The 25,095-nt window shown below is 61.7% G+C and overlaps 1 protein-coding gene across 2 annotated transcripts; it reads right to left on the reverse strand.

The window, feature by feature from the left end:
- Positions 1-391: 391 nt before the first annotated feature.
- ARID3A (AT-rich interaction domain 3A) lies at positions 392-24,675 on the reverse strand. 2 transcript variants are annotated; one of them, XM_054650178.2, is made up of 9 exons: positions 24,541-24,675; positions 21,087-22,002; positions 20,264-20,579; positions 6,273-6,345; positions 5,073-5,256; positions 4,560-4,807; positions 3,970-4,266; positions 3,805-3,891; positions 393-3,721 (listed from the first exon to the last, which is right to left on the reverse strand). In XM_054650178.2, exons 2-9 carry the CDS (start codon positions 21,509-21,511, stop codon positions 3,525-3,527), a joined length of 1,827 nt encoding a protein of 608 aa, XP_054506153.2. In that variant the 5' UTR covers positions 21,512-22,002; positions 24,541-24,675; the 3' UTR covers positions 393-3,524. The 2 variants fall into 2 exon arrangements, with proteins under 2 accessions (XP_054506151.2, XP_054506153.2); XM_054650176.2 differs by having other exon boundaries at positions 392-3,721; positions 3,805-4,266.
- Between the last annotated feature and the right edge of the window lie 420 nt (positions 24,676-25,095).

A 25,095-nucleotide genomic window follows, 5' to 3' on the forward strand; every position in this document is an offset into this window, starting at 1 on the left:
ACCCCATGGACACCCCACAGCCTTATGGGGACCCCATGGACACCCCACACCCTATGGGGACCCTATGGACCTCCACAGCCCTATAGGGACCCTATAGATCCCCCAGACCCTATGGACCTCCACAGCCTTCTAGGGACCCCATGGGCACCCCACGGCCTTATGGGCACCCTGTACGTACCCCATAACCCCTATAACCCCCACAGCCCCATAGGGACCCCATGGACACCCCACAATCCTATAGGCACCCCATAGCTTCATGAGAACCTCATGAGCACCGCACAAAACCAAAGATGCCCTGGATAGCTCCCAATCCTATGGACACCCCACAATCCTACAAGCACCCCACAGCCCCATAGGGACCCCATGGACACCCCACAATCCTATAGGCACCCCATAGCTTCGTGAGAACCTCATGAGCACCGCACAAAACCAAAGATGCCCTGGATAGCTCCCAATCCTATGGACACCCCACAATCCTACAAGCACCCCACAGCCCTATGGGGAACCCATGCCCATCTCATAATCCTATCATCACCCCATAAATCCATTGATACCCCACAGTCCCACAGGGATACCCCAAATCCATAAGGAAATCCTATGGGCACCCCTAAGGCAAGAAACCCCAAACACCACAACTTTTTTTTTTTTTTTTTTTAATATTTCTTCACTTTACAGGGTTACAATTGTCTTAAATATTCTGACGTTTAAATACAATCTGTATAATAATGTTATTATAAAATGTAAACTTTCAGTGTTTTTTAAGTTTATTTTCTCTTTTTTTTTTAATTTTTTAAATTTTTTTTTTTAATAATAATCAAAAAGTCTCAATACCTGAATGTTTTGCAAAACTGAAATCTTTCACCGGGGCCCCAGGTGCGCCCGAGGCCGCCGCGCTCAGAGGTAGAATGTGGTTTATTTTTTTATTCCTTTTTTTTTCTTTTTTTTTGTCTTTTGTGGTTTTTTTTTCTTTTCTCATTTTCCTTTTTTACCTGAGTTAAGATATGCAACGCTGGGGGGGAGGGGGGCGGCTGCAGCTGGGGCCGCTCCTTTGAGTTTAATTTTCTTTCCAAACCCCCCCCTCCCCCCCACCAAAAAAAACTGATTTAGGCTCTTTTTTATTATTTTTAAATTGATATGCAAAAAAAAGAAAAATAAAGTGGAAAGTCACCCGCTCTCAAAAACAAAAATAAAGGGAGGGGCAGGGAAAGGAGGGGGAGGGAAAATAATTAAAAAAAAAAAAAACAACAAACCCAAAACAACCCAAAATAGTGACTGTACAATGCAAAAAAAAAAAAAAATCACTAAGAAAATCTAAGCCTGCCCTGGGTATGAAAATTCCCCCTTGGAATTTCTCCTTATGGGGAGCTGGGCTGGACCCCAACAGCAGCAGGAGCTGGATGGACCCTCCCAGGCCCCCCCAAAAAAGGGTCCATGAAGCCACCAAGACCTCCCTCCCCCAACAGAGCCACCAAGGGGATTCCAGCACGGAAAAAAAAAACTAAACCCAAACCTGTCTGAAAACAACAAAAAAAAAAAACAGCTGGAAAAAAAAAAAAAACCAAATCCCCTGAGATCGCCACTTCCCCGAGTGAAATTAAAAATAAAGGTTGGGGTTGGGGGCACCTGGGGAAGGGGGAAAAAAACCCTGTGCTCCAGGTGGGAACCTGAGAACGGAGATACCGAGAGGGGGGTTCGGGGGTTTCGGTATCGGCTTGGATTGTGTCTCACGCAGATGTGGGTGAATATTTTTCTTTTTTTTCTTTTTTTTTTTTTTTTTTTGTGGCGGGGGGGTGGGGGAGGAGGGAAATATTTTAAAAGAAACTGAGATTGTGAGGCTTAAAAATAAAATGCTCAGGTCCTTTGGGTTGCCTGTGTGCTCCAGAGCATCCTGCAGCTCTGAGCATCCCCATCCTCTGGATCCTGCTTGGTTTTGGAGGAAATAAGCCCAAAGTGGCTTTAAACAGTAGTTTTATGCAGGGGGAGGAATAAAAATTAGGATTTGGCGGTGGGGGAAGGAGCAGAGCTGGACCCAACCACCGATAAGGAGAGGAGAAAGGAGATTCCAACTTTTTTCCAAGCTCCCATTTTCCCTGATGAAGACTAATATATATCATTTGCATGTTAAAAGATTGATTCTTTTTTTTTTTTCCTTTTTTTTTAGAGAATAAAATAGAAGCTATTTACAACAAAACAATCGAAAACAACCTCTTAAAATCCTGCAGAGAGTGGAGTTCCCAAAACAAAGGAGGGAAAAGGATGGAAACGAATAAAATATCTCCCTATTTCCAATTTTAGGATTTTTGGTTTTGTTTCTTTTTTTTTTCCTTTAGAATTCCGGGGGGGTTTCGCTAGAGCTCGCGTCAGCAGGCGTCCGCGCGTCTGTCTGGAGGTAACACGAGTTAAAAAATAACAATAATTATAATAATAATAATAATAAATGTACAGTGCAAAGTGTGATGTGAGTGAGGTAAACGGTCCCGGAGCGGCGCAGCCGGACAGCCGGCGGCTCCAGCAAAACCCCCCGGGCTAAAGCTTTTCTGCCTGGAAAAGGAAAATCCAACAACACGAGAACAAGGGCAGGGTCCATCGAGAGACTGAGAAGACCCTGGAGAAACCCTGGCAAGACCTCGGGGGAGACCTTTGGTGAGACCTCAGTGAGATCCAGGTGAGATCTCAATGAAACCCTGGTGAGATCCTGGTGAAATCCTGGTGAGACTCCAGAGAGACCCTGGCAAGACCTCGAGCAAGATCCCAGAGAGATCCTGGCAAGACCTCGAGTGAGACCCCAGAGAGACCCTGGTGAGATCTCAATGAAACCCTGGTGAAATCCTGTTCAGACCCCAATGAGATCCTGGCAAGACCTCAGGCCAGATCCTGGCAAGACCTCAGGCCAGATCCTGACGAGACCCTGGCAAGACCTCGGGTGAGACCCTTGGTGAGACCCCAGAGAGACCCAGGTGAGATCTCAATGAAATCCTGCTGAGACCTCAGAGAGACCTTGGCAAGACCTCGAACGAGACCCCAGTGAGATCCAGGCAAGATCTCAATGAGACCCCAGTGAGACCCCAGTCTCACTCAGGTCTTGGGTGACACCCTTGGTGAGACCCCAGAGAGACCCAGCTGAGATCTCAATGAAACCCTGGTGAGATCCCAGTGAAATCCTGCTGAGACTCCACAGAGACCTTGACAAGACCTCGAGCGAGACCCCAGAGAGACCCTGGCAGGACCTTGGCTGAGACCCTTGGTGAGATCCCAGTGAGACCCAGGCAAGATCTCAATGAAACCCCAGAGAGACCCAGGTGAGATCTCAATGAAACCCTGGTGAGATCCCGGTGAAATCCTGTTGAGACCCCAGAGAGACCCTTGGCAAGACCTCGGGTGAGACCCTTGGTGAGATCCCAGTGAGACTCTGGCAGGACCTTGAGCAAGACCTCGAGTGAGACCCCGGCGAGACCCCAGAAGACCCCGGTGAGCCCCGGTGCGGCCCCGTCCCCCCGCGGGCGCCGGTGCCCGAGGCTGGGGCGTTAAGGCGAAGCGCTGTTGGAGGTAGAGCTGGGGGGCACGGCCAGGCCGGCCGGGGCGGGGGGCACGCTCCCACCGCCGCTCCCCACCCCGCTGCCGCCGCTGCTCCGGCTGCTGCCGCCGTTGCCTTTGCTGTAGGCAGAGGAGGAGGAGGAGGAAGAGGAGGAGGAAGGGCCGGGCGTCTGGGCGAACAGCACACCTGGGGGAGAGAGCAAAGCTGAGGCACAGGTGCTGTGAGAGGGGTGGAGGGCGGCAGGAGCGTGGTGCAGGGCAGCCCCTCACCTGTGTAGACGATGCCGTTGATCTCCACGGACATGCTGATGCTGTTGGTGCCGTTGCTGCTGGCGGCAGCGGCGTCCGGGCGGTTCTCTGCCGGGAAGAGCCGCGTTACCGAGCCCGCCGGGGCCGGGAGCTGGGCGGGGACGCGAGGCCGGGGCCGGCACTGACCTGGCGAGCGTGTGCCCTGGCTGTTGATGCGGATGCTCATGGGCAGCTGGGCCGTCATGGCCAGGAGGTTCTGCTGCAGCGCCCGCTGCATCAGCCGCTGCTGCTCGTCCGTCACCAGCGCCAGCTTCTTCTCCGGGGGCTCTCCCGACTCCAGCTTCTCCCGCAGCTGCTCCAGCGCCGCGGCCTGGGCGGCTGCTGCCACCTGCACCGCGGCCGCCTGCGCCGCCACCACCGGGTGCCCGGCCAGGGACACCGGGAGCCGGCTGGGCATGGAGATGGGGATGGGAGAGTCCTCCTCTGCCGGGGGAGGGGGTGTCAGGGATGGGGACACAGGTGGTGCCACCACCCCAGGGTGTCAACAGTTTGGTGCCCCGCTGTCCCTCCAAAGGTCACAGATGGGTGATTGGAATCAGGGCCCTCAGGCTGAGCCCTGGAGCCCAAGGAGGGGAGAGCAGCATCACCCCCCTGCCCGCTTCCCCCAGCTCTCCCCGTTATTATTACATCTCCAGAGCTTAGCAGGGGGCTCAGATTGCAACCAGACCCTGTAGCAGCCAAACCCTGGAGCAGGCAGACCCCAGAACAATCATTACCTTTCTTGATCTTCTGGCCAGGCGTGATGGCCCCGCCATTGGTGGCAGATGCCAGCCCCAGCGCTGGCACTGGCAGCTTGGGCGAGGAGAGGAGGCCGTGGGTGCCACCAGGTGAGTAGGCAAAGAGGGAGCCCCCGAAGCCCTGCCGCCGGCCCTCCCGCCGGTTGCTGTCGATGGCTGCCTGCAGCTCGTTGGGGTTGCTCAGCCCACGCTTCTCACACTCGTAGGGGTACAGGTACTTCATGTACCTGCAGCCAGATGGGACATGGGAGGGACGGTGAGGGTGAAGCAGTGGCTGGGCACCCCTCCCCGTGTGCCACCCCCATTGTTCCATCCCCACTGCTCACACACAGAGCTGTGCTGAGCCTCCATCCCCTGCACAGGGCAGGGGGACCCCCAAGGACTCCCCGTGTGCCACCCCCATTGTTCCATCCCCACTGCTCACACACAGGGCTGTGCTGAGCAAGAGGGACCCCCAAGGACTCGCCCCCTCCCCTCCGAGCCCCCTCTCACTGGGTGCGCAGGGTGAAGGCCGCGCTGGTGATGGAGGTGGGCAGGCTCAGCCCCTTGGTGATCTCCCGCCACAGCTTCTTGTTGATGACCTCCACCAGACCCCCCTTCTCAGTCACCAGCGTGTACAGCATGTACAGGTCCAGCACCTGCTTGGCCATGATGGGGATCCGGTTCACGGGGGTCCCTGGGGAGCGGTGGGAGGAGAGAGCGGCTCTGGGGTGCTGCTTTCTTACCCAAAGTGGGGGCGCAGCTGCTGCTGAGACCCCCGCGGGGCAGTGGAGGGGCTGGGGGGGGGCTCATGCTGCTCCCTCCCCTTCCACTGCCCCCCTTCTTTCCCCCCCCCCGGGCCCTCCCTCTGAGATCAGCCCCGAACAAAGGAAACAGAAACTCGCAGTTTCCAGCCACAGCCCCGCCGTGGCTGAGCCGGTTCCTCGGGCTGAGCCGGCACCCGGCAGCAACGCGAGTTATTTATAACGGAGGCGGCGCAATCCGGCTCTGAGGGTCTCCTATCAGCCGGGGGGCTCGTCCCTCCAGCTTGAGGAGGGGGCTGGCATCCCTTATTAGGGTCCCCACCCTCCCAGCCATGCGGTGAGGGGGTTCTGGGGGGACCCCGATGGATGCGGGTGGGCCAGGATGGTGGGGGGACCGCAGGGGACAGGACAGATCCAGGGGGATCTGGGGGACCCAGCCAGCAGCCCCAGCCCCCCTGCACAGGCACACGTGCCTTCCCAGTGCTGTCTGACAAAGGGCCAGAGCCAGCCCTGTGTCAGCACTTCCAGAGCTGTTTTCCACGCAGGAACCAGACCCTCGAGCAGGAGCACGCTTGGCTTTCAGCCCTTCCCAGCCCCGGCCCCCCCAGCCACGGCTCTCCCCGGGCACAGAGAGGGGCTGCAATAACCCAGGGAATGGGCAGAGGGGGCACACTGCCAGGGGCTGCAGGTCTGGCTGTGAAGGGAGGGGGACAAGGGGGGGCCGCAGGCTCTGGATCCAGCCCAGCAGGTTTGACCCCCCCTGTACTGAGGGGGTTAAAGATTAACCAGCAGCTCAGCCGGAGCCGTGACCTCAGGGCACTAATGAGGGGCAAGGAAATGAGCCCCTGGCCTTGGGGGGGACATCAGGGGGTGCAAGGTGGGTGTGGAGGAGCAGGGTGGGCACAGAGTGGGCAGGGGGCACAGGGTGGGTGTGTAGCTGGGTACTCACCACGCTTCTGCATGAAGCTGAAGAGGTCATCCAGGAACTCCTTCCTCCTGGGGTCACCATCCAGCTCGTACAGCTGCATAAGAAGAGAGAGGTGCTCAGAAACCCCCTTAACCTGTGTGTCCCCCCCAACCTGAGACCCCTGGCTTCCTCTGCAGCAGCTTTAAAGGACACCAAATGGCTCAGGGGTCCCTGCAGAGCCCCAGGGGGTTCCTGCAGCTTGGGCTGACCTTGTGCCCCACTGTGCCATGCCCTGCCAGCCCTGGTTGTAGCTCAGCTCCGGGATGCCCGTGCTGGGATCACGGCTGGAGTGGCTCCCAGGCTGCCAACACCGTGCTCGGCCCCAGCTCCTCCCAGGAACGCTGACCCCGGTTATTTTTAGCATCCACTGCCTGCTCAGCACAGCAACTCTTCAGCGTGGTCCCTCCACGCTTGGGGTGCCACAGAGAGCCGTGGCCAGGAGCCAGTGTGCCTTGCCGTGAACCTGTGTGCCACCGCCCTGCAGGGACATGTCCTGCACTGAGGGAAGGCAGAGCTGGGCCAGGCTCTGACACGCTGGAACCACCTCAATCACCAGCTCTGCTTGGGGCATCTTCATCTGGGACCCCCCACCCCGGCAGCCCGGCACATTCCTGCCTGATTTATGGCTTTTATGGCTCAGGACCGGCCGGTTGGAGCGCCCGGCACGCCGCAGGCACAAACCACGCCACGCCAGGCGGCCTCTCCCCAAGCCCAGCGCTGTTTCTGCCTGGAGGCTGGTGGATAATCCCCCCTCCCAAACCTGGGAAGGGTGTTGGAGAAAAGGCTGTGGGGGCAGGCGTTGCCCAGACACCACCAGGGTGGCGGCCACAGCTCCGCTTTTCTCCGTGACAGCTCTGAACAACTGCCAGGGGGGCCGGGAGGGGCCTATAAATAAATAAATACTCCCCCATAATAGGCCAGGCATGCACTGTGGGTCACTGGGTCACCCGTGTGCCCGCTCCCTCCGTGGCATCAGGACCGTGGGCAGGTGGATGGGTGGGCATGGTCCTGCCTTGAGCCCCCTCCTCCTGCAGCCCTGCAGGGAGGATCCGGATCCTGCAGGGCCGGACTCGCCCGCCGGCGCCGATCAAAGGGATCAATGGGGCCGCGTGATAAGCAGGGCCATAAACCCCCCCCAGTTCCCCTGGGAAACTCGGCAGGCTCGACCAGACCCTTGCACACCCCCAGGGCAAGGGCAGGAGCCACCAGCACCACCAGCAGAGACCCTCAAAGCCCCTCTCCCACCCCAGCACCCCAGTAAGGGTCTGGTGTGGGAGTGCTGTAGGGGCAGTGAGCCATGGCACAGCAGCAGTGCTGTGATTTTTGGGGCTGAGCTGCACTGGGCTACTTGTGCCAGCTGAATGTTGTTGGGCTGGTGCCAATCCAGCCTCCCCCGTTTCCTCGAGCAGCTCCAAAAGCCACACACAGAGAGAAAGGGCTTCCCCAGCGCCCGATCCTGCAGGGTGCAGAGACATCCTGGGGAAGCACTGAACACTCTCTGGTTCATCCACTGCCAAGACCCTCGGGGTCATGATCCACCCCCCTCCTGGACTCAGTCCCGAGGGGAATGGATGTGTTTAAGAGGATGAAAGAAAATTAACCGTCAGCTGAGGAGAGCGTGGCCGGCCAGGACAGGGGGATTAGTGGCTGCGGCGGGCGGCTGCCCCGAGTGCCAGCCCCGGTGGTCCCATGCCAAACTCAGCTGATTGCAGCCACTCTCAGCCCTGCCCAACTGTGATGAAGCCATGGGGGTGCCCAAGGATGGCGGGCAGAGGGATCCCTGCTCTTGCACCCGCCACGGCTGCCGGGCAGAGGATGTTGCACAAGCTGCTGCTGACGGTTACTTGGCAGCTGTTCACTGACCACTGCAGTGCCAAGCAGAGAAACAGGCTCCCCTTGGGACCCCCCAAACCCTGGTTTACTTCTGCCACTGCCAACCAACCGCCAGTGACGGGCACCTGCCCAAGGTGCTCATCTGGCAGTGCTGTGGGGCGAGGACATGCCCAGCCACGGCTGGGACGTGCCTGGTGTGCACTGTGGTGTGTGACAGAGCGCATCTGCCAAGCTGCCCCTGTTCCCCCTCGACCCCCAGCACAGGAGGACACGGAAGGGGACAGACAGAGACGAGTGACTCCCAGCTGCCCCTCGCAGGATTTCCTTGCATTGACGCCATCCGCAGCCAACGGCAAAGCAGCCCCGAGAGCCCCAACGGCAGCGCAGGACAGCTGGGACAGCGGGGCTCAGAATGCAAATTGGGGAACAGAAACGTTCTGGTTTTGGCAGCATGCGAAACCCAGCGCGCAGCTGAGCTTGGCACAGGCCGGCGGCTGCTGGCGCTGCTGCACCGAAATCAGCAGGTGCTGAGTCTTGTGCCTGCTTGGTGCTGATCCCTGCCCCGTGCCCGTGCCCTGGTTTGTGCTCAGCTCAAGGCCAGCTCCTCGCAGGAGCACGTGGCGTCTCGGTGCTCGGTGCAAAGGTACCGGCGTGCAGGAGCAAGGCCGCCCGGTGCCTCTGAGTCAATACATTTATGTTTCGTAATTAGGGAGCTGGAAACGACTTAATCCATAACGCAGCTGCCCCAGGAATATCCTCTTACCGTGGGGTCGCCACGGCAGGGTGTGGTGGCAGGGGATGACTGTGGTACAGCCATCCCAGCCTGGCTGGGGGCAGCAGGAGATGCTCCCCATCTCCCTGAGAGTCCCCTGGGCTGGGGGATGTGACTCCATGCACCCAGTGCTGACCATTCCAGAGCGAATGCTCAATGCCAGCAGCACGGGGTGGCTCTGGCCACAGTGTCCAGCCCACCTGGCCACAGCACAGCCCCTCGGCCCCCGGCCGGCTGAGGACACGGAGCCAGATGGCCGTTGCCAGCAGATCCATAATTAAGTGGAGGAGGAATTAGGCAGGCGGTGGGCGGGTGGCCCTGACCCCGGCCCCAGCACCCCCCGGCAGGATGCCGGCCCGGCGTTTGGTGTGGATGACCGGATTAATGTTTCAAACCAGATTACAGGAAAATCCCAACCCCGCTGGCTTTCAAAGGGCAGGCGGGAGGCGGCCCCTTGGCAATGCCAGGAATGCGGGAGAGCCCTCGGCACGGGCTCGGGGCGTGCCTGGAGGGGGGTCCAAACCCTCCCCAAGCCCCCCCCCGAGCTGGGGCAAGGGGGGACAATTACAAGCAGGAGGGGAAGAGCCATTTCACAAGGCTCATGGTGGTGCCAGGCAAATCCCCCCTTCGGCAGGAGTCCCTTGTCTGCCCCATGAGGAGTCCATGTCCCTGCATCCCACGTCCGAGTTAAAAACACAAAAACACCTCCCCTTCCCCCCCACACCCCAATGCTCGGTTCCGGGTTTTCAGGCCTCGGGGATTAATTTTCAAGTTTCTTTTCCATTGCCAGGAAGTGGCAACACTCTCGGTTTTCCTCCTTCTCTCCAAAACCGGTTTGAGACGTGCACACCGTGACGTGAGCCGGGACTGGGGACAAGACCCAAGGGCCACTGCAGCAGGGATGGGGGCTGGTGGCAGCCTCCACCTTCCAGGGGCTAAACTCCCCCAGATTCCTGTATTTGAGGAAAAAACACAACGCAGGCAGCGGCGGGGAGAGCTCGCCCTGTCTCGGCAGGTAGCAGCACCAGCAGTGACAGGATCGAGGGGTTACTTCTCTCCTTTTCTTTCTTTCCTTCCTTCCTCTGGCAGCCCCCGGGGATGCATCCCTTTGTCCCGCGGACAGCGAGGGGCCACGCTGGGCTGGGGGAAGAGCCGGCGCACACTAACGAGTTCTTTAACGAAGAATAAACACATTTATGGCGCGTTTCCCGTCCCACTCCCAGCCCGTACACAGCCCCCGGCCTCTGGCACGCCGGGACCCGCAGTGGGGTCGGAGAGGGCACTTATTCAGAATAAGAAAGTCGTTTGTAAAAACCAGAGCCAAGGATTGACGAGAGCGTTTCAGAGGCGCTGGGGATGTGATTTCCTGTAAGGTGATGGCTGAGTCAGGGCTGGGGGTACCCGAGGCAGCAGCCCCTCTCCACAGGCACAGAGTGCAGGGTTTGCTGGGGTAAATCCCTCCCGGTGAAGGGCAAAGGGAGCAGTCCAGCCCCGGAGCAGATTCCTACGCAGATAAAGCGCTCGGCTTAGGTACAGGTCACCCCTGGCTGTCCCCATCCCTAATCCCCTGCGAGCCCCCTAGGGCACAACCCCCCGTGGGAAGGGGCTGCTGGGAGCAGGGAGGTGTGAGTGCCCCTTGCCCAAAAATGTCCCAACGCTTTGCTGGTGGGGGATGTGCTGGCTGGAGCCTCGCCCACACGGCCAGGCCCGGCGGTGACTCCACTGACCGGCCCGGCGGGATTCCTGCCGCCGGAGCATGGCCGGGCTGGGCTGGGGGGCCGCTTCCGCGGGGGCAGCTGGGCAGGGGGCCCGGGAGCTTCCCGTCGGCACCATTGTTCACACCGGTTCCCAGCATTGTCCCCTCTTTAGGGGACACGGCCCCGACCGCAGGTGCCTCTCTGCACCAGTGCCTCCTCCGCGGGCTGGACCCGGCGGTGGGCACAGCATCCATTGGTGACAAACCCAATCCCAATCCATCAGCATGGCAGTCTGGGGGTCCCCGAGACCAGCCGGTGCCCACCTCCTCACCCGGGAGGAGCCATGTGGGTGACCCTGGGGGTACACGGGCGGTGTCACCGCGCAGCGGGTGTCACGGCACGGCGGGTGTCCCCGAGCGGCGGAGGGGACGCTGAATGGGCGAATTAGTCACCGTTTAACCTCGCTGACCCCCCATTGTCCGTGCGCTGTCGGCCGCCCTCCCCAGCACGGCCGTGCCGCTGTGCCCAGCCAGCCGGCAGCTCCCGGCATCCGTGTGCCTGATCCCCCTGCTCTGACACTGGCTCCTGGGATGGCTGTGCTGCTGCTGTTTGCTCCCAACATCCCAGGATCCGTGTGCCTGATCCCCCTGCTCTGACACCGGCTCCTGGGACGGCTGTGCTGCTGCTGCTTGCTCCCAGCATCCCAGGATCCGTGTCCCTGATCCCCCCAGGCTGACACCGGCTCCTGGGATGGCTGTGCTGCTGCTGCTTGCTCCCAGCATCCCAGGATCCGTGTGCCTGATCCCCCTGCTCTTACACCGGCTCCCGGGACAACTGTGCCGCTACTGTTTGCTCCCAGCATCCCAGGATCCGTGTCCCTGATCCCCCCAGGCTGACACCGGCTCCTGGGACAACTGTGCCACTGCTGTTTGCTCCCAACATCCCAGGATCCGTGTCCCTGATCCCCCCAGGCTGACACCGGCTCCTGGGATGGCTGTGCTGCTGCTGTTTGCTCCCAGCATCCCAGGATCCCTGTCCCTGATCCCTCCAGGCTGACACCAGCTCTCAGAACGCCTGTGCCACTGCTGTTTGCTCCCAGCATCCCAAGATCCGTGTCCCTGCCGTGGGCCAGGCTGACACTGGCTCCTGGGATGGATCTGCCACTGCTGTTCACTCCCAGCATCCCAGTCCCTGATCCTCCTAGGCTGACACCGACTCTGCTGCTGCCATTTGCACCCAGCATCCCAGTATCCCTGTCCCTGATCCCCCCAGGCTGACACCAGCTCTCAGAACGCCTGTGCTGCTGCTGTTTGCTCCCAGTATCCCTGTCCCTGATCCCTCCAGGCTGACACTGGCTCTCAGGACAGCTCTGCCGCTGCTGTTTGCTCCCAGCATCCCAGTATCCCTGTCCCTGATGCCCCTGAGCTGACACCAGCTCTCAGAATGCCTGTGCCGCTGCTGTTTGCTCCCAGCATCCCAGGATTGATGTCCCTGATCCCCCCTGGCTGACAGCAGCTCTCAGGACAGCTCTGCCGCTGCTGTTTGCTCCCTTCCCGCAGAGGAGGAAGCGATTCCTGCTGCTGCGGCGTTTCCAGTGGCGCTTTGCTGCTGGGCGGCAGCGAGCCAGGCTCTGGCTGGAATCAAAACTGGTTCCGTGTCTGAGTGAGGACGTGTGGCACAGCCTGGTGAGGGGTCACGGAGAACTGGGGCGCTGGGGCTGTTCCCTTGGCTGGCTGGATGGGAGCCAGCCCGGCAGCTCTCCTGGCCCTTGCTGTGTGCGTGCTGGGGCATGCCCTTGACACATGCTTGCTATCACACCGGACCTTGTACAAATATTAATCCAGCCGAGTCAGGCGCTGTTGAGAAAGCTCGTCCAAGGAAGGACAGACACCAGGCTGGCTCCTGCCACCAGGCAGACCCAGGGAGGGCAGCTGAGAATGAGCTATGCAGTGCTGAGCTGGGGAAATGTGGCCAGAGCAGCCAACTCAAACTCTTGGGGCAGCTGGTGAGCCCCCAGCTCGGGCTGTCCCTCCTGTGTGACTCCCAAGATGAAGCTCCTGAGGGTTGGAGGGCCAAGACCCCTCATTCAGGACCTGACCTGGGTGAGGTGGCAGCAGCAGCAGCAGCGAGGCCTGGAAGCCAAGACGGGGGTTTAAATTCCACCATATGTAAATGATCGTCTTAGAAGGGGATCGCGGTAAACCCCGGCAGATGAGTCACCGGGGCTTCCACCGCCCGCTGGGATTTGGCTAATTGCAAATCTGTTCCTGAAATGCGAGGTCCTGCACCTCTGCCCTCCGTCAGCACCTCGGTGGGGGTCCCTGGGGTCCCATGGGCAGGGCCAGGGTGCACAGAATGCTTGGGAACCCCGCGGCAGAGCCGCTGGAGGAGCTGGAAGGGGTCCAGCAGCCACAGATGGGGTTGACAGGAGCCAGCTGTGGGCTGTCAGCCCCGGGAACCATCACTGCTGAGCTGCTCTAGCAGCGCTGAAACCTCACCGTTTCCTCACGCTGAGAGGAGGGGGTGGTGGTGGGCACTGTGATGGCACCACAGCGACAGACCCCATCCCACTGTGGCGCCTGAGCGGGTGGCAGTGTGGGACAGCATGGCCCAGGTGCTGGAATCTCCAAAATCCGGCACTGGTGCCCAAGCTGGAGGCTCCACAGGGGAAACAGAGGCAGGAGGTGAAGCCCTTTGCTGCAGGGGTTTAGGGCTGGTACCTGCCTGGGTGCTCCCACTACCACCTGTACCAGGGTGAGACCCTGAGCCAGCTGCTGTGGGGAGACCAAGGATTTTCCCAAAGGACTGTGGCCACAGAAGTGACACAGCCCAGCCTGTGGGACACACAGGGAGCAGGGGACTCTCCTCAGGGGTGAGCCCTGTCCTGCAGCAGCCCCAGTGCAGGGTGGATTATCCCAGAGCAGGAACCCAGGCACAGGCAGATTAAGTGACCCATGGGAAGGGTCAGGGAGCGGGTCAGGAGCTGGGCCAGGAGCTGCACCCTGAGCCCCCAGTCTGGCTGCCCCAGGGGCTCTGAGCAGGGCCCCCCAGCCCCGAACACCCCCTGCTCTGGCCCCTGATTGCAGCACGTCCGGCTGGGCCCTGGGACCAGCTGCCATTTCTCCTGCGGTTTGGGCCAGAAATAGGGCGATGGAGCAACCCTGCCCTTGCCCAACGCTGCAGTGGGGGCAGGGGGCTCTGCTGACAAAGGCCCTGCTCCCTGCACTGCTCTTTTCTTTTTTTTTTTTTTTTTTTCTCTCTTTTAAATAAACCCTGTTAGTTCAGCTGTGCCGAGAGGGGAGGCGGCCGCCACCTCCGCAGCCCTTGAGTCAGCCCGGGGGGCTGGGGCGTGGAGGGAACGGGGCTCTGGGAGGGCCAGGGGTGGGGGAAATGAGGCTCTGGGGGGGTTAAGGCATGGGGGAAATGGGACTTTGGGGGGGACACAAGCACTGGGGAACCAGCCCAGCTCCCAGAACAAGGGGTGGTGGGGGTATGGTCTAGCTGGGTGAAGGCACTGGGCTGAGCACCTCGAGCAGAAAGGATGTGTCCCCTTGTCCCTCAACCTCATTAATCATCCTGGAGAAATGCCCTGACGAGCGCTGGGATGCCGGGAGCAGCACCTGTGAGCACCCAGGCGTCTGGCTGGGGGAGGCACTCGGCGGCTAAGCCGCTCTCGCCGAGAAGTCCCTGACCTCTGGCCAGGGATCTGGTGGGATTACAGCCCCGGGAATGCTCCCTGAGCTCTATGAGCCAATTACTGCGCCGGATCCCCGGCTGGGAGCACCCCTTGGGGCAGTGCTGCAGGGTGAGAGGGGCTGAGGGTGGGGTGAGCAGGGGGGGACACACACAGCCCTTTTCTTGGGAGGGTGTTGGGGAAGATGAAACAGGAAAGCCTTACAAATATGATTGTCTGGCAAAAGATTTTGAGAATATGGAAACTATAAGCGAGATTGAAATGAAAGCAAGTGTCGAGATCCTTTAGTTACTGAACAACAGGAAAACAACGGTGTGGCTGGCTGAAGGTAATCTCCTTTTGATGAAACAACACCCTCTGCTTGCAGGCAGGTCTAAGGGTCAGAGCAGACCCTACCAGCTTGGCAGAAGGGGTCCAAAGAGGAGTTTTTAGGGTTTCAAATGTAACACAGTACAGTAATGTAGTGATTCTTACAGGCTGTATGGAAATGCTATAGGATTTGTATCTTGTACTAGATTGGTTAGTGAGAATTACAATATTCAACACAGAAGATGATTTATTGTATTGTAATGGGAACTTTGCACTTTTACCTCTTGTCTCTTGCTTCTTGTCTTTTACTCTCTTACCCCCTTTACTCTTACCCTTTTACTCTCTTACCCTCTCATCCTCTCTGCCCCTCTCTTCTCTCAGTCCTGCTCCAGCTGTGCCTGGCAGCTCCCAGCAGGACCCTGCACCCAGGCCCTTTGCAATAAACCCCAAGTTCCTGACCTGGCTGCAGAGATCTCTCGTCTCTGTCCGTCCTGACCGTGCTGCCCCCGTCAATCCTACAGGAGGGGTCCACTGGAGACTCCCCCCACTGCCCCCAAACTCCTGTCCTGCTCAGATCCCCTCTTTGCCTGCGTTATCTGCGGCTGGCCTGGCCAGGCACTGCAATCACCTCCCCGGCACAGCAGCGCCCAAGTGGGGGCCCCAGGGCACTCCCCCCCTTATCTGGGAGCCAAACTGCCTCTGGGTGGGTGGGGGGCAGTGGCCCCCCGGCCGTGTGATGATGACACTCGGGTCCCCCTTCCCTGCGCAGGGGCCCCCTCGCCCTCCCTGGGGGCGGCTCATCCGCTCGGCTGGCTAATGCAATAAAGCTCTAATCAATATTTTAAAGAAAGTAAATGGACCCTCCCGCCCTCGTTAAGAGGCCACGGGGCCCCTGGCTCAGGCCCCACGCCCCCAGCTGGCTTTGGGCTTTGAAAAGGAGAATAATCCACGGGAGAAAGGGGTTCAGAGGGGATCCCCCACGCCTTAACCGGCTCCTGGGGATTCAGAGGAGGAGGCACGGGCTGCCTGCTGCCCCAGACCCTCCTGGAAAATCCCAGTTCCACCGGCCATGTGCGCAGGGCTGGTCTGGGTGGAGGCGGGGGGGTCCGGTTTCAGCCACCCCCGCAGCCCTGCCGAGGTCGCTGAGTTGCTTTCGGTTTATTTTTCCCCCAGCAGTGCACTTTGAAACGCTGTATCTCGGGGTGCGCTGCACCACCCCAGATAAGGGCTGAGGTTTTCGCGCCTGTGTGCCACCGGCACGGCTCAGATGTCCCCAAGGCAAGAAACCTCTTGCCCCACTAAAGCCCCAGCACACCCCCCCGGGGGTGGCACAGCCTCCCACTGGCACTGTGGTGACTTAAATCCTTCCTGAAGCAGAAATGGGGTGTTAAACATCAGCCTAACACAGAGGCGGCCACTGCAGGACACCCCAAAAGGGAGCAGCCAAAATGGAGAGCCCCAGAGGGAGAGTGGTGGCTGCTGCAGCCAGAAGAACACAGGGAGGAGATGAACACAGGGAGGAGATGAACACAGGCAGGAGATGAACACAGGCAGGAGATGAACACAGGCAGGAGATGAACACAGGGAGGAGGATTCCTCGAGCTCCTGCCATGTGGGACGGGGCACTGGCATGGAGAGTGCCCCGTGCCTGAGGGAGCACCAGCAGCACAGCAAACTCCAAAAGAGGCAGAGAGGCTGCAAACTCCAGCTCCAGGGGCTGCCACTCCACCAGAGAGGCTCCCACTCCTCCCACTCCCAGTATTAGAAGAGAGCAGTAATAGCAATAATGAAACACAAAGATCAGAGCAGGGATCTTGGGGGGCAGCAGCAGCAGCAGAGCCCCCACAGCGCTGGGGTACAGAACTCTGAGCAGTATTTTCCCTTTGCTGGCAGCAGCTTGCTGGATTTTTAGCCATTTCCCACGGGGAGCCTCTTCCTACCCAGAAAATGCCCCTTTTTCCACCCCGAGGAGCCACGGTGCCCCCGAGTTCCCCATGTGGCTGGGGGCTCCTTTGTTCTGCAGCGCCCGGGTCAGGCCGAGCTGACCTCGGCCTGTGCAGTAGCCGTCCCTGGGGACGGGGAGGTGCCACGCGCCGGCTCCCTAACCTCCCTCACCTCCATAACTCTTCCTCACGCCCTCCCCTTCCTCCTCCCTTCAGCTGGGCCCCATCCTCCTGCCTCCGGCCCCCCACGGCTCCAAGCCGAGCACCAGTTCACAGGAATCCGTCCCAGATGGGTCAATAAAGCCCGGCAGTGGAGGATGGGGGCAGCCCCCGGCTGCCGCGGTTTGGGTGTGGAGAGGCACAGGGGGCTTGGACGGTGGCACTTCCCGGTGTTCTCAAGCACAGAGAGCCACGGGCCGAGGATGCCGGCGGCACCAGCACAACCAGAGCTGAATCCAAACCGGGTCTCCTGCAGGGAGAGCTGGACAGCCAGGGAATTAAAAGGTTGGTGGGAGAGTGCTGCCGGTACTGAGGAGCTCCTTGACAAAAAATAAAAAGCAACCCCAAAAGAGCCCAGGGGCAGGCAAGGCAGAACACCGGCACAGCCATGCACACCACCATGTCCCTGCTGGCTCAACCACACGGGTGTTGGAACTCAGTGCATCCCTCCAGGTGTCCAGGGCTGCCAAGAACCCCGCCGGGGGACTCAGAGACCCCAGCAGGCAGCCCAGAGCACCTGGGGATTTGATTTTGACCCCTGGAGCAAGTTACCAGCTTTGTATGAGGACCCGAAAGTCACAGAGGTTTGAATAGTATAATAATAAAATGATCACAAGGTGAAAATGTAGATTTTAGGATTTTTGGTATGGGGGTTGTAGGGACAAGATGGAGGAATCTTGGCATGTCCAGCCTTTCTTCTTCTTGTTCTGCATTTTCTGCAGTGATGTTGGCACTTTGGGATTGGTTTAGAGTAGAAGTGCACTGTCTAACATAGGTGGTAGGTATTGGGAATTAAGTGTAAATATGTTATACGTAGTTTGTAGTATAAAAAGTATAAAATATAAATATATATTTTAAAAAAGATATAAAATATTTTAAAAATATTAAAAATATTAAAAATATTAAAATATATTAAAATATATTAAATTATATTAAAATATATTAAAAATATAATAAAAATATATTAAAATATATTAAAAATATATTAAAAATATTAAAAGTATAAAAAGACCTCAGGGCCGGTCAGAGTGCCTGTGGCTGCCCTGCTGAGCAGACCTCGGCTGGGCAGAAAGAAAATTTTATAGATAAGAATTAATAAACAACCTCAAGACCGAAAAGTGAAGAGTCCAGACTCGTTCTTCAGTTGTGTGGGCTGAAGCAGAGACATCCTGCACATCTTGGGGCAGCAATTATCAAACAGCAACCCGAGACACGGGGACCCTGCTGCTGGGGTTCTCCCTAAGGCGCCTCCACCAGCGGGAATGGATGGGGTTTGGCATCCCCTGCCCCACACAGGGACCCTGCTGCCGGGGTTCCCCCTAAGGCACCTCCAGCAGCGGGGATGGATGGGGTTTGGCATCCCCTGCCCCACACAGGGACCCTGCAGCCGGGGTTCCCCTTAAGGCGCCTCCAGCAGCGGGGATGGATGGGGTTCGGCATCCCCTGCCCCGTGCTGCCCTCGCTGTTTACATTCCTGCTGCTCCTTCCCAGCTGGGCTGCTGGGCTGGAGCCCGGCGGCACGGCACGCGCTGGAGCCCGGCCAGGAGGAGCTCCCGGCCAGCGCCGGCTGCGCCAGCAACGCCCTGGCCCCGCTCCAGGGGCCGCGATCCAAGCGCGCTCGGTCGGTCGCACGGGGCTGACGTGCCGGGGAAAGCCTCTCCAGGCCCGGCATCGCCCCCGCTCCTCCGCCCACGGAGGATTTCCAACCCCCTCCGGCTGCTTCCACCGTTCACCACCGAGCTGGGCTCTTCCCAGGGACCCCAGGAAGGGACACGGAGGGAAAGGGGGCACGGTTTGGGGGGGCAAGGAATGCACTGGGAATGGGGCTGGTGTTTCCAAGTGTTGTGGCTGTGATAGGGGACCTGGCAGAGGCTACAGCGCTGACATGCTGACGAACAGGAAGATCAGAGTTGTGGTATTGAAAAGCCTTTTCACAGCTACGAGTTCACGGCCCCGGCCCCTCGCTCGCCGGCGGCAGGAAGCACCAGAGAGAGAAACCACAAGAAGAGCAGGTAGCCTGGGTGCAGTGGCACGAGGGATGCGCAGGGCAGGAGCATCCCTGCATCCCTGCAGCTGGACAGGGGAATCCCTGCATCCCTGCAGCTGGACAGGAGCATCCCTCCAGCCCTACAGCTGGACAGGGGAATCCCTGCATCCCTACAGCTGGACAGGGGAATCTCTCCATCCCTACAGCTGGACAGGAGCATCCCTGCATCCCTGCAGCTGGACAGGGGAATCCCTGCATCCCCACAGCTGGGCAGGGGAATCCCTGCATCCCCACAGCTGGGCAGGGGAATCTCTCCCTCCCCACAGCTGGACAGGGGAATCTCTCCATCCCTACAGCTGGACAGGGGAATCTCTCCATCCCTACAGCTGGGCAGGAGCATCCCTGCAGCTGGACAGGGGAATCCCTCCATCCCCACAGCTGGACAGAGCATCCCTCCATGCCTACAGCTGGACAGGAGCATCCCTCCAGCCCTACAACCAGGCAGCACCAGGAGGATGGCCACATGCTCCCTACTCCCCTCTGCCAGCCCTGTTCTGAGCCTGCCCACATCCACATGTGCCAGCAGATCCCGGCAGCCCCTTCCCCCCTTTTGGAAGGGACGTGACAGCCTCCTGAAAGTGAAGGGGCAGGGGTGGTCGCATCCCTCCTGAAAGGCCACCATGGCCTGGCTGCTCCATCTGGGTCCCATCTGCTGCTGCTGGTCCTGCCCCTTCCCCCAAACTCTGATGTATTTAAACACACATCAAAGGTGCCGGGCAGACCCCGGGGAGCCCTGGCTGCAGCAGTTTTCTTCTATCAGTGAGAGTGGACTGCATCCAGCTCTGGTGCTGGGAGAGGGGGAAATGTGCTGGCCTCGTTGCCTGGGGAAGGCAAGGAAGGGGGCAGCCAGGTGCTTTCTCCCTGTTTTCACTTTTTCATGGCATTTTGGCAGCAGCAGGGATGCAGCTCTGCCCCCCACCAAGCATCCATGGGGCCAGAGTTGCCCTGCCAGGCATCAGCTCTGTAGTGATGGTGATGGGAGACAGACAGGTGCCCATGAAAAATGGCTTGGAGAGAGTGGAAAACCAAGAGATCCATCAGATTTATAAATCTGGGGTGATTTTTTCATAACTTCCAGCAAGAATCCTCCCAGATCCCTGCAGCAAACCCAACCGCACTGCCTGCCTGCACCAGAACAACTTGGACACAGAATCCACTCAGAGTCACCCAACCAGGGAAGGGGTGAGACTGAGCCCAGCACTAGAACCCCGGAGAAATCCCTCGCATTCCTAATGACAACAGCAGCTGGATCTGAGGAGAACACTGCCGGAGGCGGCGCTGCCAGAGGCACCTCCCCACGCTCCGAGGACACGGGGCTGAGCAGGAGCAGGGAGAGGGACGCTCTGAGGACACGGGGCTGAGCAGGAGCAGGGAGAGGGACGCTCTGAGGACACGGGGCTGAGCAGGAGCAGGGAGAGGGACGGCAGGCAGGGACGCGCGCGGCTCGGCGGGCACGTACCTGCTTGAACTGCTCCTCGTAGGTCCAGTCGCCGTGGTCAGGGGCTGGTGGTGGGGGCTGAGCGTGGCCCAGGCCGGGGGGCAGCCGCTCCTGCCCCCCTGGCAGCCGTGGGGGCTCCCCCCGGTAGTGCTGGGGCGCTGGGGGCTTGCGGAGCAGCAGGGATCCCGCACCCGCCCGCACCGCCTCGGCCGAGCTGAGCCCTTCCTCTCCCATGTCTTCTTCTTCCTCGTAGTCTTCCTCTTCCTCCTCCTCTTCTTCTTCCTCTTCCTCCTCACCCAGGTCTTCTTCAAAGTCATCTTCATCCCATTTGCCCTTCCTGGAGCCGGGAGGAGAGGAGAGGTTTGGTCCCACGCTGGTTCCTAACGCTCATCCCTCTCTCCTGCCTGCCCCAGCTGCGGGGTTGGGACCACCCACCCAGCACACAGTGGAGTCCCACTACAGCCCATTGGTTGGGGCATCTCTGGGGCACAGCCAGCCCCCAGCGTCCCGGGAGCAGCTCCATCATGGACCTCTCCTCTGCCAGATGGCTCCTGGCCTGGCCCTGCCCTGAGAGGATGCGCGCTGGAGGCAGCCAAGGGTGCTGCATAATTTAACACCAGCCTGGGGTCCTCTGTCCCAGCCCCACGTGGCTGCTGGGCAGGGATGGGATGTTGAGCCAACCCAGCATGAGGAATCACCACCACAGAGCCAAACCACTGCTCTGAAATATCCCAACAGCTCTAACCCAAGCCACGGGATCCCCACGGCCTGTCCAGCCCCACCAGTGTCGTGCCACTTCCCTGCCCCTTCCCCAAACCCCCGAGAGCTGCCCGAGCACACTCACAGATCGTCCTCCTCCTCGGAGCCCATCTCCTGCTGGTACCCGCCACCATCTTCCTCCTCCTCTCCGCGCTCCTCCTCTTCCTCCTCCTCGGAGGCCTGGCTCTCATCCGACAGCCCCGGGCTGGGTGAGTGGCTGAGGCCAGCGGCGGCCGCCCGCATGGCAGCCAGGGCGGCCATCTGTGCCCGCTGCATGTGCGCGCTCTCGGGCTCCGCTCCCTCCTCCGAGGGCGCCGCATCCTGCCCACGGCCCCGGCTGCTGGCAGGGGGCTGCCCCGGGGGCTGCGAGGGCTGGGCTGGAGGGGACGTGCAGCGTGGTGGCTGCGGTGGTGGCGGCTGCTGCTGCTCCTGCTGCCGCGCTTCCAGCGCCTGCTGCAGCCGCGCGCGCTGCTGCCGCTGCAGGTTCTCCATCACCGCCTGCAGCTTCATGGCTCTGCCGGCAGGCGGGGGGTCCCCGGGGGGCCGGGGGGCGATGCACCCGGGGGGCAGTGCCCGGGGGGCAGCGCCCGGCAGGCTGCCGCGCTCCAGCGGGGCTGGGGGCCAAAGCTGGGCAGCGCCGGGGGCAGGCAGCCCTGGAGGGGGCTGCCGGGGGTGAGGGCAGTGCCGTCGGGGTTGACACCGGGTTAGGAAGGAAGGATGTGACCCTTGATCCCTCTCAGGCTTGGTCCGATGTCTCCTTGGCTTAAGGGCTACGGTGTGTCGCAGGCTTGGTGCTGCCCGTTGGGATTGGGGTGCTGCTTGTCCCAAGCAGGCTCCAAAACTCCTCCTCAGGCTCAGCAGGCAGCAGCTGGAGCACGGCACATCACCCTTTCCCTCGCAGAGCTGGCACTTTCTGGGGGTGGCAGCCTCAGGGTCCCCTGCTCACAGCCGGTGTCCCTAATCCTCAGCTGGGTCAGTGTCCGGCAGGCGTCGGCGCAAACCTGTGGGAGAAGTAGAGCAGAGGGTCAGCGGAGCTGTGGGCAGGAGCTGGCGAGCAGGAAGGAGTTAAAGACAGCGCAGGAGCCTCATTAATCTCGAGCTAATGAGATAGGGCGGCCGGGCCTGCTGCTGAAGGGGGAAGGGGCCTGCCGGACCCGATAGCCCTGCCCGGCCCTGCAGGCAGCGGATACCGGCGGACCCACGCCCGCAGATAACAGGCCCTGGGGAGGGACATCCACCGGGTCCCACACAGGGGACAAGGCACATCCCCACCAGGGCAGCACCAGGCTCATAGTGGTGGGGCATGGGCAGCACTGGGGTCTGCGCTGCACACTGGAGGGGCCCCAAAGCACCCCAGGGCAGATCCCAGGGGATGGACAGGCAGAGCTTTGAAACCCTGGCAAACAGGCTCAGCCAACCTCCCCTAGAGCCCCCTTGCTCCCCTTCCCTGGGGGGCCTCCAAGGCAACGTGAGGCTGCAAGCAGCTCATCTGTGCTTTGCCCCAGTGGAAAACACCGAGGGGAGTTCAGCTCGACCCTGCAGAACCCCAACACCCTGGTCTGGATCCCTTCTAGCAGTGAGCTCCCAAGCCCTGGTGTGGCCAACAGCTCAGTGTGGCCGGCAGCTCGGTGTGGCCAACAGCTCAGTGTGGCCGGCAGCTCGGTGTGGCCAACAGCTCAGTGTGGCCGGCAGCTCGGTGTGGCCGGCAGCTCGGTGTGGCCGGCAGCTCGGTGTGGCCAACAGCCCCCAGTGTGGCCAACAGCTCCCGGTGTGGCCGGCAGCCCCCGGTGTGGCCGGCAGCCCCCGGTGTGGCCGGCAGCCCCCGGTGTGGCCGGCAGCCCCCGGTGTGGCCAGGCAGCCCCCGGTGTGGCCAGGCAGCTCCCAGCCGTGACCTCGCCTGCACTGAAGGAGCTCACCGCAGCACCGCGGTCGTACCGGGTACGGGCTTTGCGCGTTTCAGCTGCCCGGGGGCACACACGGCAGGACCCTCACGGGGACTGACCGACCGTGGGGTTGCGGGGCCAGGACAGCCTATGGTGCACCGGGACCGGCAGCTCCACCACAATCCCGCGCATTCTGGAAAGAGGAACCTGCTGCCCGTGCGGGCCGGGGCCGCGGACGGGCGGGCGGGCGGGAGCCGCTTCCCCCACGCCTCGCCGCGGCTGCATCCGCTCCCGGCCCGGCCCGGCTCACGCCATGCACGGACACGTCGCCACCGTCACGGCAAGCTCAGCAGCCACCGCCTCCAGCGGGAGCCAGCAGAGGCGCGGCACAAGCGGGCCAGCGGTGGCCGTGCCTCAGTTTCCCCTCCGAGCAGCGCCGTGTGGCCCCCACGGAGGAGGGAGAGATCGCGGTACGGACGCTCCCCGCCCCGGAGCCGCCGCTCACCGGCCGCGCTCCTGCCCCGCGCCGCACCTGAACCCCGTCCCCAGCGCCATCCACGAGCGAACCGGAGCCGGACCGAGCCGGGCACGTGCTCCTGGCTCCCCGGGTGACACCGGGCGCGGAGCCGCCTCCTCGAGCACCGCGGGCCGCGCCGGAGCCACGCTGCCGCTTCTCCACAGGGGAAACCCGAGTGGTGCGGCCACAGCCGGGGCTCCGTGGCACCCCGGTGACCTTGAGCCGTGCCCCTTTGTCCCTCCGGGGCCACGGGGCCCGGTGCGTGCCCGCCGTGGGGCGGTGACGGGGGTCCCGCGAGGGATTCGAGGCGGCGGCGTCACCCGCGTCCCCGGGGCAGGTGCTCGGCAGCGACAGCGGCTAAAAATAGGCAGCGGGGGTGTGACGGAAGGGCCTTTGTGCCACCGACACCGGGGCTGGGCTGGCCGCGGCCGGACACCCCCCAGGCGGGCTCCCGGCATTGCCGGGAAGGGCTCCGGGGGCGGCGTGGAGGCTGAGTGAGGAAGAGGAGAAGGACAGGGTGGGTGCCCGGTGGGTGCCGTCCCTGGGGACGGACGGGGCTGGGGACCCCAGGAGAACAGGAGTCCCATCTCCAAAACGGAGCCCGGCCCCGCTCCCGGCGGCACGTGGCACCGGCGGCGCTCAGAAGGACCGGGCACGGAGGCGGCGGGGCCCCAATGGGCCCTGGTCCCGCGAACGAACGGGGGGAAACGGCCGCCCCCGACACGGAGAGGCGAGCCTGGGTCGGCCCGGCCTGGCCCCTCCGCCGTTCGGACCCCGGGACACCGCGGGGCGGGGGGGGGGGCACAGGGCGGGGCCACGGGGCTCTGCCCGGCCCGGACAGCGGCGCCCGGCGAGAACGGAGAGTCAAGGCCGGGAACGACCGCGGGGGAGGAACCCCAGCCCCGCGTGGGGGAGGCGGCCGGTAACCGGCCGCGGGGGGAGGGGGCGCCGCGCTCCCGCCCAGCACCGGCAGCGGAGGGCCCAGCCCACCGCGGAGAGGCGGCCGGTCCTGGGCTCCGCTCCCCGGTCCCGGTCCCGCCCAGCCCCCGACTCCCGGTCCCGGCTACGGCCGCGGCGGAGCTCCCGTTCTCGGTGCCGATCCAATCGGCGGGAGCAGTGCGGCGGCGCGTCCCCCTTACCCGGTGCAGGCCGTGCGCCGCGAAGCCGCATAGCAGCCGCGGCCGCCCGGGGTCGGGCTCGGCGGGGCCGGTGCGCGCGGGGCCCGCGGCGCTGCTCTCCCCGCGGGCGGGCGGGCGGCGGGCGGGCGGCGGGACCCGGCCCCGCCCCGCGCTGCCCCGCCCCGCGCCGCCATTGGCCCGTCGCGCCCGTCGCGCCCCGCCCCTCCCCGCCCCGCGCTCTCATTGGTCCGTCGCTCCTGGAACGCCCCGCCCCCCGCCGCCATTGGTCGGCATGCAAATACTGCGCGCGGCCGGGGCGCGGCCGCAGCGCCGCCTCGCGGACGGGCGGGGGAACGGCGCCGGGCAGGGCGCGGGGCCCGGTAGAGCGGCGGAGGGGGGGGCTTAACGGGGGGCAACGGGGGGTTTAACGGGGGTTAACGGAGGTTAACAGGGCTTTAACGGGGGTTAACTGGAGGTTCACGGGGATTAACGGGGGAGCTATCGGGGGGACAACAGGGATTCACGCGGGGTTAATGAGGTCCGGCAGCCGTCGAGCCCCGGTTCCAGGGGCTCCCC

Source organism: Agelaius phoeniceus, chromosome 29 (assembly GCF_051311805.1).
Source record: "Agelaius phoeniceus isolate bAgePho1 chromosome 29, bAgePho1.hap1, whole genome shotgun sequence".
Taxonomy (NCBI): Eukaryota; Metazoa; Chordata; class Aves; order Passeriformes; family Icteridae; genus Agelaius; species Agelaius phoeniceus.